Here is a 14351-nt window from a genome sequence, read left to right as displayed (position 1 = left end):
AATTTGCCCAAGGAGGGTGGCAGAGCCAGACCTCAGCGTGCTTCTCTCTTTTCACTGTGCAGTTCTGGCATCTGTGACCACACTTCGTGGTCACAGCCGGGACCCTGGTTCCCTCCCCTGTGTTTGACTGAATCCCTAGCCCTCTGGCTTTGCTCATTCACTACACTCTGAAGACCAGTTGATCAGGTTTGCCCCTCACCAGGGTGTGAGCCCTTCCCAGCAGGACACTTCATTTCCATTTTTCCAGCAAGCTCACTAAGTGCTTTTAATGATGTTCAGTTCAAGCTATCTTGGCCTTCGTATCACTGTTCTCTGCTTAGTTGACCCCTTTGCCCTTATTCTTTCATTAGCCAAGTGGACATGAAAAGGTGATGATGCTAGAGGAGATATGTGACATCTCATAACCTTGATGTGACAGGGCCAGAGTTGGGAAGTACTAAAATCTGTGAGCTCTGCCCTCAGGCGGGTGGGATGATGGTGGTGGTGCCTCTGGGGCTTTAGTTCGTCTGCAGAGTACTGAGTCCTATTGAGTGGGGGGAGGGGGGAGAAAAGAACAAGATGAAGTGTATGTATGGAATGCTAGAAATATACAATTTAGGTTTACAACTAAAACGAGGGGTAAAAATAAATAAATAGGGGATCCCTGGGTAGCTCAGCGGTTTAGCGCCTGCCTTCGGTCCAGGGCATGATCCTGGAGTCCTGGGATCGAGTCCCACGTCGGGCTCCCTGCATGGAGCCTGCTTCTCCCTCTGCCTGTGTCTCTGCGTCTCTCTCTCTCTCTCATGAATGAATAAATAAAATCTCAAAAAACAATAAATGGGGCAACCCCGGTGGCTCAGCGGTTTAGCGCTGCCTTCAGCCCGGGGTGTGATCCTGGAGACCCGGGATCGAGTCCCGCATCGGGCTCCCCGCATGGAGCCTGCTTCTTCCTCTGCCTGTGTCTCTGCCTCTCTCTGTGTGTGTCTCTCATGAATAAATAAATACAATCTTAAAAAAATAAAATAAATAAAGTAAAACATGCAGGGCAATTAGGAACTTTATGATTTTCTTTTAAAGATTTATTTATTTATTTGAGAGAAAGAGAGAAAGCAAAGGGAGCAAGAGAGAACGTGAGGGGGGGGGGTAGAAGGAGAGGGAGAAGCAGGCTCCCTGATGAGCCAAGAGCCCAATGTGGGACTCCATCCATCCCAGGACCCTGGGACGTGACCTGAGCAGAAGGCAGATACCTTAACCGAGCCACCCAGATGCCCCTATGATTTTCTTACTTTCACAGGACAGAGTCACTCCTTAGACCATGAGGAACAAGAAGCACTTCCTTGGCACCTCACCTTGTACCAGGCAGTGGTCTGGAACTTTACCAACATTAACCATTTCAGGACCACAGCAACCCATGGAGGCAGGCACAATGATCACTTTTTTGTTTGTGTGTATTTTTCTTTCTTTTTTTTTTAAAGCTTTTGTTTTTTTTTTCTTTTCTTTTCTTTTTATTTTTTATTTATTTATGATAGTCACACACAGAGAGAGAGAGAGGCAGAGACACAGGCAGAGGGAAAAGCAGGCTCCATGCACCAGGAGCCCGACATGGGATTCGATCCCGGGTCTCCAGGATCGCACCCTGGGCCAAAGGCAGGCGCCAAACCGCTGCGCCACCCAGGGATCCCCTGTGTGTATTTTTCATATGAGAAGACAGAAGCAGAGAGAGGTAAAATAACTCGCCCCAGGCTTCTGAGTGGTCCTGCCCGGCCGTCCATGTCCTTCACCAGCACACCACAAGGGCACACCAACTGACCCTGTCGTCATGCATTTGTAGAACACATCGCACAGGAGCAGGTGACTGAGCCTCCTGTGATATATGAAGGACACTAAATCTGCTCATATTGTTAGATGAATTCTTCCGCACACAGTGATAATGACTGCATCCTGGCAGAATGACCTCACCTGATTCCCACTATGATATTGTTGTATCAATATTTGATATTGTTATATTGTTATATGTTCTGGAAGGTGATTATTCTTGGTGAGGAGAAAAACAAATACAGGAAACAAAGGAAAAAATAAATGAAACAAATGAAAACACAAAGAGTTGCAATTGATCAAACCATTCAGTAAGAGGTACTGAGGCTGAAGGCAAAAACACAGAAATTGGGGCACCTGGCTGGCTTGATTATTTTTTTTTAATATTTTATTTATTTATTCATGAGAGACACAGAGAGAGAGAGAGGCAGAGGGAGAAGCAGGCTCCAAGCCAGGAGCTTGATGTGGGACTTGATCTTGGGACTCCAGGATCACACCCTGGGCCAAAGGCAGGTGCTAAACCACTGAGCCACCCAGGCATCCCTTGTCTCTTGACTTCGGGGTTGTAAGTTCGAGCCCCACGTTGGGTGTAGAGATTACTTTAAAAACTTAAAAAAATACTCATTGGATTTTTTTTAATTATTTTTTTTCTTTTTTAAGAGAGCACGAGCTGGTGGGAAGGGGCAAGAGGGAGACAGAAAGAATCCAAGCAGGCTCCATGATGGGTGTGGAGCCTGACATGGGTTCAATCCCTCGACCCTAAGATCATGACCTGCGCGAAACCAGGAGTGGGATGTTCAACTGACTGAGCCACCCAGGTGCCCCTTAAAAATAAAATCTTTAAAAAAAAAAGCACACACAGATTTTTAAAAATTACCATGTAATCATAGCTCAATAAAAGGAAATTACATTTTCTAAAAGATTTTATTTATTTGAGAGAGAGAGAGAGAACACACAGAAGGAGAGGGAGAAACAGACTCCCCGCTAAACAGGGAGTCCCAAAGCAGGGGTCGATCCCAGGACCCTGAGATCATGACCTGACCCGAAGGCAGATGTTTAACTGACTGAGCCATCCAGGTGCCCCAATAAAATGAAATCAGAACCAGATTTCCAAGTGACTTTTTTTTAAGATTTTTAAAATTTATTCATGAGAGACACAGAGACACAGCAGAGGGAGAAGCAGTCTCCCTGCAATGAGCCCGATGTGGGACTCGACCCAGATCCCAGGATCATCCCCTCAGCCGAAGGCAGATGCTCAACCGCTGAGCCACCCAGGTGTCCCTCCAAGTGACTTTAACTTAAATGTTCAAATCAACTTACAGAAAATTATTTCTTTGAGGGGCACCTGGCTGCGTCAGTCTGAAGAGCATGTGACTCTTAATCTTGGGGTCATGAGTTGAAGCCCCATGTGGGATGCAGGGATGACTAAAAAAATAAACTTAAAAAAAATGCATTTGATAAAGATCTCCAGGATCTGAACTAAGCTAAGCCATAAATACAGCTAACTGCAGATGAGAAAGACAAGGGCTGCCCTCATCAACTTTATCTTCAGATAAAGAGATGGAAAAAGAAAGGCCATGTTTTGTGAGAATTAGAGAGAGAGAGAGAGAGAGAGAGAGAGAGAGAGAGAGAGAGAGAGAAATTTACTCTGTACTTATGTGGGCCAGATCTGTGCCAGGGGCTTGACACAAATTGATCGAACTGATCTCCTATGGCAGATAAACAAACAGAAGCTCATGGAATGAGTAAGGGCAGGAGCCCTTTAGGACCTGTCTCTTTCTAATATATTCCTGGTCTATCGCTATAGGTTTCTGACTTCAAAAAATGATTAACTCAGGGTGAGCCTGGGTGGCTCAGCAGTTGAGCACCTGCCTTCAGTCCCAGGGAGTGATCATGGAGTCCCACATTGGGCTCCCTGCATGGAGCCTGCTTCTCTCTCTATGTCTCTGCCTCTCTCTGTGTGTGTCTCTCATGAATAAATGGATAAAATCTTTAAAAAAAAAAATTAACTCAGTTTGCAATATATACATGTCCAGTCTGTTATATACCTGAAATTGATCATGTTATCATGTTACATGTCAATTACATGTTTCCCCTCCCTCAAAAAAAAAAAGATTACCAACATATACTTTGGGTTTCTGGAGGTGCTCTGGTTACTACCCTAGAGGTGTCCCAACCCACTTCTAGCCTGGCAGTTTTGAACTGCATTGGTATACAAAGAATCTTACCCTTTGAGAGAGGGAAAGGTTTTTTTTCCAAGGATTTTTTTTTTTAAATACCAATTCACAATAGGAAAGAACATTTTATATTGTGAGCCAATACACAGTAGAGAGTATTTAACTGAAACAATAATTCAGGAAACAGTATTTAGACTTGTTGCATGTGATGCTCTCACTTTCTTCTCTATTCCACTTTTATTTATTTTTAAAGTTTTTTTTTTAATATTATATGTATTCATTCATGAGAGAGAGAGGGAGAGAGTCAGAGACACAGGCAGAGGGAGAGGGAGAAGCAGGCTCCATGCAGGGAGCCTGATGATGTGGGACTCGATCAGAGGACTCCAGATTCACGACCTGGGCTGAAGGCGGCGCTAAACCATTGAGCCACCCAGGCGTCCCCGAGGTCCGTGTTTAAAATTATGTTTGTCTTGGGGTGCCCTGCTGGCTCAGTCAGAAGAGCGCACAACTCTTGATATCGGGGTCACGGCCTCGAGCCCCACCTTATATGTACAAATTACTAAAAAACAAACAAATAAATAAATAAATAAATAAATAAACTAAAAATATATAGTCTGATTTCGTGGTCCAGTAGCGAGTTAAGACCTACAGATAGAAAAACATCATCTGGGGATCCTTGGGTGGCACAGCGGTTTAGCGCCTGCCTTCAACCCAGGGCGTGATTCTGGAGTCCCGGGATCGAGTCCCGCGTCGGGTTTTCTGCATGGAGTCCGCTTCTTCCTCTGCCTGTGTCTCTGTCTCTCTCTGTGTGTCTCTCATGAATAAATAAATAAAATCTTAAAAAAAAAAAGAAAAACATCATCCTTGAGGATTTTGGTTGACCTGGAGACCTTTTTTTCTTATTTTACAAATGCAGAAATCTAGGCCCTAAAATGTGACTTCTTTACATTCACTCCGCTAATGAGTGTTGGATAGAGAACCTCAACCTGAAATTTGGTCTTTATGTCCAGTATTCTACTGAACGCAGAATTTTACCAGAAGATTCAGAAATAAGAAACAAGAAAACCCAAATAGGAGCCTACCAGAGGAGAGACACTGGAGTGAAAAGACAAAGGATGCGCATTTAGTAGAATTCTCACCGGAGCTAAGACTGTCATTTCTGGGGCACCTGCTCTGGTGCCAGGTGGGGAGCAGGAACGGGGAAGTCAGAGGTGAAGACACTGGCTTGGCCTCCAGTGGGCTCCAGGTTTAGTAGAGGAGGTTCCATGTAAACAGATAAATTACAGCACAGAGTAATCAGAGGCAAGCTGGTGATGTAGGAAGCACAGCTGGAGGCCAGAGAGAAGAAATCTGTAGTGGAGGGAGGGGCTGGGGAGAGGGCACCTGCGATAGACGCTTGGTGAGAGGTGCCGGGGCGGGTGTCAATGAATGTCTTGAGGGTAGAAGATACTAGACAAGCAGAAGGCAGCAGGAGTGGCATGGGCAAACTGCAGGCCACTGCAGGGGCTGGCATGCGGGGCACTGGGCACAGGAGGGCAGGGGGTAGAGGGACCCCGTCTGCAATTGAGTGGGGTCACTCCTCTCGCGAGACTTTAGTTTCCTCACTGGAACAGTGAAGGGTGAACAGAGAAGCAATATTCACATTTGCTTTTGTGCTAAAGCCCTTTGTTCAAATGAAGCCACGAGGGAGACCCAAGGCCTACACAAGGAAATAGAGGTTTTTGTTTTTGTTTTTTTTTTTTCTTACCAGGAAACAGATCTGCCATTGTTTGGAAAAACATTTTGAAACATTCAGGATGGGCGGGAAGAGGCAGATTCCTCCCTACCTCCGCTCTTACCACCCACCCCCACCGCGCCCCATTCTCCACTTCTATCTATCTATCTATCTATCTATCTATCTATCTATCTATCTATCTTTCTTCTTCATCATCATCTATTTTAAATTTTTTTTTTATTTATGATAGGCACACAGTAAGAGAGAGAGAGGCAGAGACACAGGCAGAGGAAGAAGCAGGCTCCATGCACCGGGAGCCCGACGTGGGATTCGATCCCGAGTCTCCAGGATCGCGCCCTGGGCCAAAGGCAGGCGCTAAACCGCTGCGCCACCCAGGGACCCCCATCTATCTATTTTAAAAAATATTTACTTGAGATCATCATCATCATCTATCTATTTTAAAAAATATTTACTCGAGAGCAGCCCGGGTGGCTCAGAAGGTTGAGCACCTCCCTTCGGCCCAGGGCGTGATCCTGGGGTCCGGGGATCGAGTCCCACGTGGGCTTCCTGCGGGAACCTGCTTCTCCCTCTGCCTGTGTTTCTGCTCTCTGTGTCTCTCATGAATTGATAAATAAAATCTTTTTAAAAATAAAAATAAATAAATATTTATTTGAGAGAGAGAGCGCGAGGGAAAGAGGCGAGGAGAGGGACCAGCAGACTCCGCCCAGCTCAGAGCGGGAGGTGGGGCTCGAATCTCCCACCCCAGATCTTGACCTGAGGGAAACCAAGACTCCCAGGCTGACTTCACTGAGTCACCCAGGCGTCTCTGCATTCTCCTGTTTTATTTTTAAAAAAAGATTATTTATTTATTTATTCATGAGAGACACACACAGAGAGAGAGGCAGAGACACAGGCAGAGGGAGAAGCAGGATCCATGCAGGGAACCTGTCGTGGGACTGGATCTCGGGACTACAGGATCACACCCTGGGCTGAAGGTGGTGCTAAACTACTGAGTCACCCCGGCTGCCCTCATTCTCCAGTTTTAAAAAGCACCCCCCCCCCAAAAAAAAAGCAAAATCCCTCAGGCGCCTGGGTGGTTCAGTGGTTGAGTGTCTGTCTGCCTTTGGCTCAGGGAGTGATCCTGGGGTCCTGGGATGGAGTCCCCCACAGACTCCCACAGGGAATCTACTTCTCCCTCTGCCCACATCTCTGCCTCTCTCTCTGTGTCTCTCATGAATAGATAAATAAAAATCTTAAAAAAAGAAAAAAAAAGGTAAGATCCCTCAACGGCTCCCCTCACCATCAGGAGGAATCCAAACTCCTGACCAGGCCTCTCAGGCCCTGCAGCATCTGCCCCCTGTCTGCTGTCCACACCTCCCTCTCCACCCTCATGACTTCCACACTTAACACCAGCCCCTGCTCCACTGCACACAGTTCCACACACTCACTGCTTGCACGCCCACTCAGGGCTTTGGCACTCAGGCCTTCACCAGGCCCAGTCTACCCCCAAACATCTGTTCTTTCCATCGCTTCAGTCAGGTCTTAGTCTTCATCAATGTTACCTGAGGAGGGAGGCCCCCCAGGCAGCAGAGCAGCCTTTCCAGCCCAGCTCCCAGCTCCCTCTGCTTTGTGTACTTCCTCAGGCCTGTCATGTGCTAACAGTTGTTCCATTGTCTGACAGCACCCCCACCCCCCATCCCAGCCCTTGGAGCAAAAGCTCCTGAGGGGAGTATGTGACTCAACTCTTCTTTGGTGGCTGTCTCTCCAACATCTCGAACATTGCCTCCAACATACAGATGCTCCACAAACGTGTAAGTTGCTTTGCCAGGGGGGCAGAGAAGATGGAGAGAATGTAAGCTGCCCTGCAACAGTAGAAAGCTTGGGAGGCTTTGGACTTTCACTACCTGTAGGATGGGAACAGTGACCCTATTGCCTGTAGGTTGAGGGTAGGGGTGACCCACTGCCTGTAGAAGGGGGACAGGGACAACCCCCACTGCCTGTAGGACTAAGGCAGGTAGGCCCCCAGCAGACACATGGGTAAAATGTGAAAAATTCAAACAGGAGTTAATGAAGTGGAAGTAGAGGTGAGGTCTGGAGTCCCAATGCCTCCACCATCTTCCTCTTGACTCTTTCTGCACCAAATCAAAGCAAACCCTGGATGTCCCCACATGAGCTGCACAATGGCCTATGTGGTTGGGACCGACAGAGGATGAGCCCTGACCCTCTCCCACTGGAAGGAAGGCCTCTCTTGCCCTCTGGAGAGGAGCTGGAGGGCCTGCTGTGGGAACACAGGGAACAGTCTGTAGGGATGGGAAAACTCTGGCTCTCTGCTTAGGTGGGGTCAGTGTGATGGGGGAACAGAGGACTAGCTGAGGACAAAGCACAAGCCAGGGGCAGCACATTGACAAATCCTTGAAACAGGCAGTGGAGCATTCTTCTACCACTCAGCTGCCTCCAAGTTAATACTTTGCTAAGGGCAAAAGGCAATCTTTGCCCACCCCCCAGGATCCTGTAAGTCTACTTTAACATATAAAAATTCCTTTAGAGATTTCCTTTATCTGGGCGCCTTCGGCCCGGGGCGTGATCCTGGAGACCCAAGATCGAGTCCCACGTACGGCTCCCTGCATGGAGCCTACTTCTCCCTCTGCCTGTGTCTCTGCCTCTCTTCTCTCTGTGTCTCTCATGAATGAATAAATAAAATCTTAAAAAAAAAAAAAAGAAATTTCCTTTATCTCTAAACCCCCAAGATTTTTGTTAGCAATCATCCCCCAATGTGGCCCACCATTTACATCTGAAGGGTTTCATGACTCAGGTTTTATTAGTTGGTAATAAATGACCTTTCCCCAACAATAGCTAGCCCCCTCAGGGTCCTGGAAATGTTGCTTCCAAAGTTCCTTAGAGAGGATGCTATCCCCAAACCCCTCCCAACTCCCAGGTATATAATCAGCCACTCTTCACAGGCCCTGGGCAACAAACAGCTTTTCCTACCCAGCTCTTCTTACCCACGGATCCTGTCCCTTTGTTTTAATTAAATCACCATTTTTCACCAAAGATGTCTCAAGAATTCTTTCTTGGTCATCGGCTCAGGACCTCACCTATATTCCAGAACTTCATTAAGTGTATCAGATAAACCCATGACAAGTGTGGGGGCCTCTGTTATGAGGATCCCAGATGCATCATGCATGGAAATGCGAGGGCATTCTCCCTAAGCATTCACCTCAGACCTCTCTGAGGCCATCTTTAATATTGGTGTTTGGTTGCATCCTGTAGGATATATTCCTAATAAGGAAGAGGAGAGAGACAACAGTAAGAGAAGAGACAGAGGAAAGAGAGTTTGGGGGAGGAAGAGAGGCAAAGAGAAGAGGTAGAAGGAAAAACCACAGAGAGAGAATATAAAGAAAAATCCTCAGAGCAGGAGACATGGGGGAAAATTTAAGACACAGAATCAGGAAACAAAGGAAAACCAGAGAGGACAAGAGACAAAACAGAACATCTAGAATGAAGGAAAAGTATGTCAGCAGGACAGGCTTCTTTTGAACTTGGAGAAGTGAGGTCAGACACAGTGTCCCTGGCTGCCCTCCTGGTTCAGCAATCTCCAGAAGAGCCCTGTCCTATTTCCGGCTTCTTAGGGTGGGGTTCCCTTGCTTTCTTGGGAGGAGCTCTCAGTCCTAGATGGTGAGCCTGTGATGGGTGGGTGCTTTGTGTGTCCAACTACTAGTCATTAATAACCGAGGTTAATGACTCCAGCCCCTCCTGGGGCTCCATCCTTCTGTCTGCTTGGGAGGACCTGCTGACCCAGAGGGTCAAAGAGCCAATCTTAGAGGGGTCAGGAAGCAAGACTCAGGAGTCCATTCTAGGGATGTAGGTGGAAAGGAAGGGCCTCCAAAGAGAAGAAATCTATGACATCAATCCGGGAGGCATTTCAGACCTACAGGAAAGAGCAATTGTCCTGTGTGGGCTGTAACCCCCAGAAGATTCAGCTGTGGCTCCCAGGAGTCCTGGGGTCCTGAGCAGAACTGCCCCCAAGGAGGACCTGGCTACTTTTACTTCCTTAGCTTCCCACGTGCCCTCTGGACTGACTGTTCCCAAGAGGGGGATCTACAGGTGTTCAGTGTCCACCGGCAACACCATGTTACCTTTTTTTTTTTTTTTTCAGATTTTATTTATTCATGAGAGACCCACAGAGAGAGGCAGAGACATAGGCAGAGGGAGAAGCAGGTTCCTCGCGGGGAGCCTGATGCAGGACTCGATCCCAGGACCCCGGGATCAAGCCCTGAGCCAAAGGCAGACACTCAACCACTGAGCCACCCAGGTGTCCCCCCCTGTTACCTTACCCTTCTCAGAAAAGGTTTGTGAACAGTCTGGCAGGTTGAGGATGGATAGACGGGGGAAGAAAAAAAAAGCAAATACAGCAAAATATTAACCATGGTAGAATTGACATGGTGGGTATATGGGTACTTGTACAATTCTTTCAATTTTTCTATCAATGTGGATTTTTTTTTTTTCATATAAAGTAAAAAGGAGAGGGAAAAAATTGTCTGGAATATAGTAGGCACTCCTAAGTATGGGGCATTGGGAGTATAATCCCTCTCCAAGAGAATCTATATTTCAAATGCCCTGAAAGGACAATGTTTATCTTGAAAGATGACATAGTACAGGTGAGAGCACCTGCAGAACAACCAAATAGGGGAGGGAATCTTAGACCACACCCAGAAGTGATTAGTAACTTAGCCCACCCAAAGCTGATGGTCCTTTCGGTTGGTGACCTTTTCTCAAGTTTATCCTGCCTGTCCGTCCTGAGATCTGGCCTTGGCCCCGAGTACCCCACCCTGTGATCTGTCACCCTTGGGGGGAGAGGCCGGATAAGATATTCCGGACCCTGCTTGACAACTGATCCTAAGAGGTTGATCATATTTGCTCAGGAGGTGAGGTTCACACGATAAAGAGCAGGAGGAGGGCTCAGACCTGGTATAAAAGATCTGAAAGTTTCAGGGGGGTTACTTTGCACCTGAAACTGCCAGGTGAGGGGTGACAGAGGCCTGAACTAAGAGGTGACAGGGATGGCCGGGTTCAAATTAAGGTGAATTCAGGCTGAGCCAGACAGGCGCCTACTTGGATTGGGTGGCAAGAGAAACCTGCGGGTCAGCTAACTGGGGCATCTGTATCTGAGTGAGGTGCAAAGATATCTGGGTCTCAGCGGAAGAACTGGGGATGTCTGGGATGCTCGGGGGAATTAATGTGGCCAGATTTGTGTTAGTGGAGAAAGAATTATGACAAATAGAGCAGGCATCTGGAATCTAATATCTGGAGCTAGTCCAAACACCTTCTGCAATCTCTATCCACCTCTGCCTGAACTGCTCTGATGCTGGTGGTGGCAGTCTCCTCTATCACCACCTCTACTCCCCGGGTGTCACAGAGATGCACCTCTAAAATGCTCCTTTCCTTCTGATCTGAGATCAGCAGGAAGCTAGAAGTTTGAACTCTGCCCAGATGTCCCCCCACGCCAGGCCCATCCCTTACAGGCAGATTTCAGTTAGGCTTTGCTCAGACTCCTGGTTTGGTAAACTCAGCCATCTCTATGATTTGGAGATGGTCTCTACTTCTTTGAAAATGCTTTTCCTGCTTTGTGGCAGGAGGGATCAGGACTTAACACAGCTTGGTCCAGATAGAGGGTTAGGATTGATCTTCTGATCTGGGATGGAAGAAGGGAGTTGGCTCCCTCTGGACCAGGGACGACAGAGGGGTTAAGGACAGAAGACAGTCGGCCAAGAGCAGGACTATAGATTAGGGACAATCCTTTCTAAACCCAAGACTGGGTCAGTGAGGTCTGAGTTGAAGACAAAGAAGACTGACACTCAGCTGGAGGTCAGTGAAGCCTGAGTAAATGAAAGCCAAAGAAAAAAGGCTAAACCTTGACTTTCTCCTTATTTCCACTCCAGCCCCAGAATGTTGACCATTGCTCTTCTGGCCCTACTCTGTGCATCAGCCTCAGCCAATGCCAGTAAGTGAGAAGCCAGGAGCCCAGCATAGTGTCATGGGAAGGCAGCCTCCTGCATTGCTGGTGGCGAAGGCTTTCAGAGGCTGGCTCGGAGTGGTGGGCACTGAGCTGTGGGAGGTGGTGGTGGGGAAACTGAGCTTTTGAGATTTCTCCCTTCAACTCCTACTGTCCCCTCCAGTTCAGGCTAGGTCCTCCTCATACAATGGAGAGTATGGAGGTGGTGGAGGGGAGCGATTCTCCCATTCTGGCAACCAGCTGGAAGGCCCTATCACTGCCCTCCGTGTCCGGGTCAACAGATACTACATCGTAGGGTAAGATTCTTTGTGTTTCTGTGGTTTGGGGATCTGCTCTGATCTTGCTAAACTGGAAAGTTCTCAGTCACTTTGGGTCATGGCTGTTCCAGTCAACAAATTCCCAGGGATAACATGATACGTGAAAGTTGTTAGAGGACAGGGATCTGAGGCCAGCTCTGCTAATAACCCTACAGCCCCCCCAGCACACATGACCTCAGGCAAATCATAGGCCATAGCTGCTCAGGCACTTGGAAGCTGGCTAGTCGGGCCCCACCTGAGGTGTAAGCCCCCCCTGGCATCTTCCATCTTTGCTGACTCTCTCCAGACAATGTATAGCCTTCTAATCCTGGACTACATCCTGGAACAACAAAGTATCTTCCCTAACGAGAACTTTCCAGAAAGATCCCTCCGCTCCCTTTGTATTGGGGGTGGGGTGGGGTGGGCAGCACAGTGGGAATCTAGATTCCAAAATCAAGTTCCAACGCTGTCTGCTTGACTCTGGCTAGGTAATTTTTCCTTTCTGAGCCTCTGCATTTGTGGGCAAAGTGAGTTGAAGTTCCCTATATGATCTCAAGGACTCACTCACCCCTCACATACTGTGGAGTTGGCAGGAGACCTGTTGCCCCATCACCAGTCTGCAAGTCTCAGCAGGGAGGCGGGGAGGTCCTGAATTATGATCAGCCCAATGTCAGTCTTCCTTCCTTCCTCACACTGCCCCTAGCCTCCAGGTGCGCTATGGCAAGGTATGGAGCGACTATGTGGGTGGCACCCAGGGAGATCTGGAGGAGATCTTCCTGCACCCCGGGGAGTCAGTGATCCAGGTGTCTGGCAAGTACAAGTACTACCTGAGGAAGCTGGTCTTTGTGACGGACAAGGGCCGCTACCTGCCTTTTGGGAAAGACACAGGCACGAGCTTCAACGCTGTCCCCTTGTACCCCAACACTGTGCTCCGATTCATCAGCGGCCGTGCTGGCTCCCTCATCAATGCCATTGGCCTGCACTGGGACGTCTACCCCAGTGACTGCAGCAGTTGCTGAGATCCAGCCTTCTCCAGGCCCTGCACTGCGGCGACGGGTATGGGAACCTCTTCACCACTAACTCCATCTGCAAGGCTCAATAAAAACAAAAGAACCTAGCTAAGGCTCATGTGTGTGTGGGTGTGTGCAGCTGGAATCTGCCTCCTGACTCTGGCTGTGGACGGGTGAGCGAATCTCCTATCTGGCTGTCGGATGTCATTCTAGGGAAGAGTGGGAGGGAGAGGAGAGAGATCTCAGAGTCCTGGGCTTTTCTTTGTAATTTATCAAGAGGAGATAAGATTAGGGCTTGTACCAACTCTTTTTTTCAAGGATAGCTCCTGAGACTGTTTACCCAAACTGGAGTCCTAAGGCTAAGGGCTGGCCTGGCTGGGGCTTGTCGCCAAAACCCCAGATGTTCCACTCCTTAGACCGCCTCTACCCTTGATAGTCCCTCTTCCCCAAAAGGCCCTCTTGACCTTAATTCACTTGCTATCTGTGACTGGCCTGGGCTATTTTCCTTTGTTCTTTCCCAGAATCCAGCTGACTTCTGAAACTTGGCCTGTGTCAAGGGCCTTGCCTGTTACTCCAGCCTCGTTCCTCCCCAGCTTTGCCCAGAAGCACTAATGTCCTTGCTTAGTTTAGCTCGTTCAGAACTGGGCTTCCTTCCCTAGGAAGCCACCACCTCCTCAACAGCTTCTACTCTGCCAATACCATCCTCAAAAACAGGCATTACAAGAGGGTAGATTTCCATCGTGGGTTTCTATGAACGTTCAGGGGAGGCAACAGAGTGGTTTCACAGATATAGCAAGGCTATAAAGTTGCTTTAGAAAGAATTCTTAGGACTCTAGATCCCACTTCTAAGACTGTGACAGTTTTTTTTTTTCTTTGTCTTTTGGTGGTGGTGGCTGGGGGTGGGGGAAATCACTCACTGCTACCAGTAGATGGATTCACATTGTGGGCAGTGCCAGAGTCACATTTCTTCCCCATCAGACAAAGACAACAATTATGTACACGTAATTTTAGAAAGAAGTATTAACATTATAGAAGCAACTCACGCCTAGCTTGCATTTATTTATTTATTTATTTATTTATTTATTTATTTATTTATTTATGATAGTCACAGAGAGAGAGAGAGGCAGAGGGAGAAGAGGCTCCATGCACCGGGAGCCCAACGTGGGACTTGATCCCGGGTCTTCAGGATCGCGCCCTGGGCCAAAGGCAGGCGCTAAACTGCTGCGCCAACCAGGGATCCCCCATGCCTAGCTTTTTATAACAATTCCTTTATTTTTCTGAAACAATTCCATGTAATGGAATATTACATCACTGTGATTATTTTTTTTAGATATAAAGCACATAAAT

At 47.9% G+C, this 14351-nt stretch overlaps 1 protein-coding gene across 3 annotated transcripts in view; it reads left to right on the top strand.

The window, feature by feature from the left end:
• The window catches only part of ZG16 (zymogen granule protein 16), a 42151-nt gene extending 28997 nt beyond the window's left edge, over positions 1–13154 (top strand). For 2 of the 3 annotated variants that reach the window (XM_055340616.1, XM_055340617.1), the window contains exons 2-5: positions 7367–7496; positions 11625–11686; positions 11862–11994; positions 12698–13154. In XM_055340616.1, coding sequence (XP_055196591.1) covers positions 11632–11686; positions 11862–11994; positions 12698–13013 — 504 coding nt within the window. In that variant the 5' untranslated portion in view covers positions 7367–7496; positions 11625–11631 and the 3' untranslated portion in view covers positions 13014–13154. The remainder of the gene's footprint in view (positions 1–7366; positions 7497–11624; positions 11687–11861; positions 11995–12697) is intronic. The other variant, XM_055340618.1, reaches the window with a different exon arrangement.
• Positions 13155–14351: the final 1197 nt, after the last annotated feature.

The sequence above is a fragment of the Nyctereutes procyonoides genome, unplaced genomic scaffold, assembly GCF_905146905.1.
Source record: "Nyctereutes procyonoides isolate TBG_1078 unplaced genomic scaffold, NYPRO_anot_genome, whole genome shotgun sequence".
NCBI lineage: Eukaryota > Metazoa > Chordata > Mammalia > Carnivora > Canidae > Nyctereutes > Nyctereutes procyonoides.
This window is presented reverse-complemented; position numbering and strand designations above follow the sequence as displayed.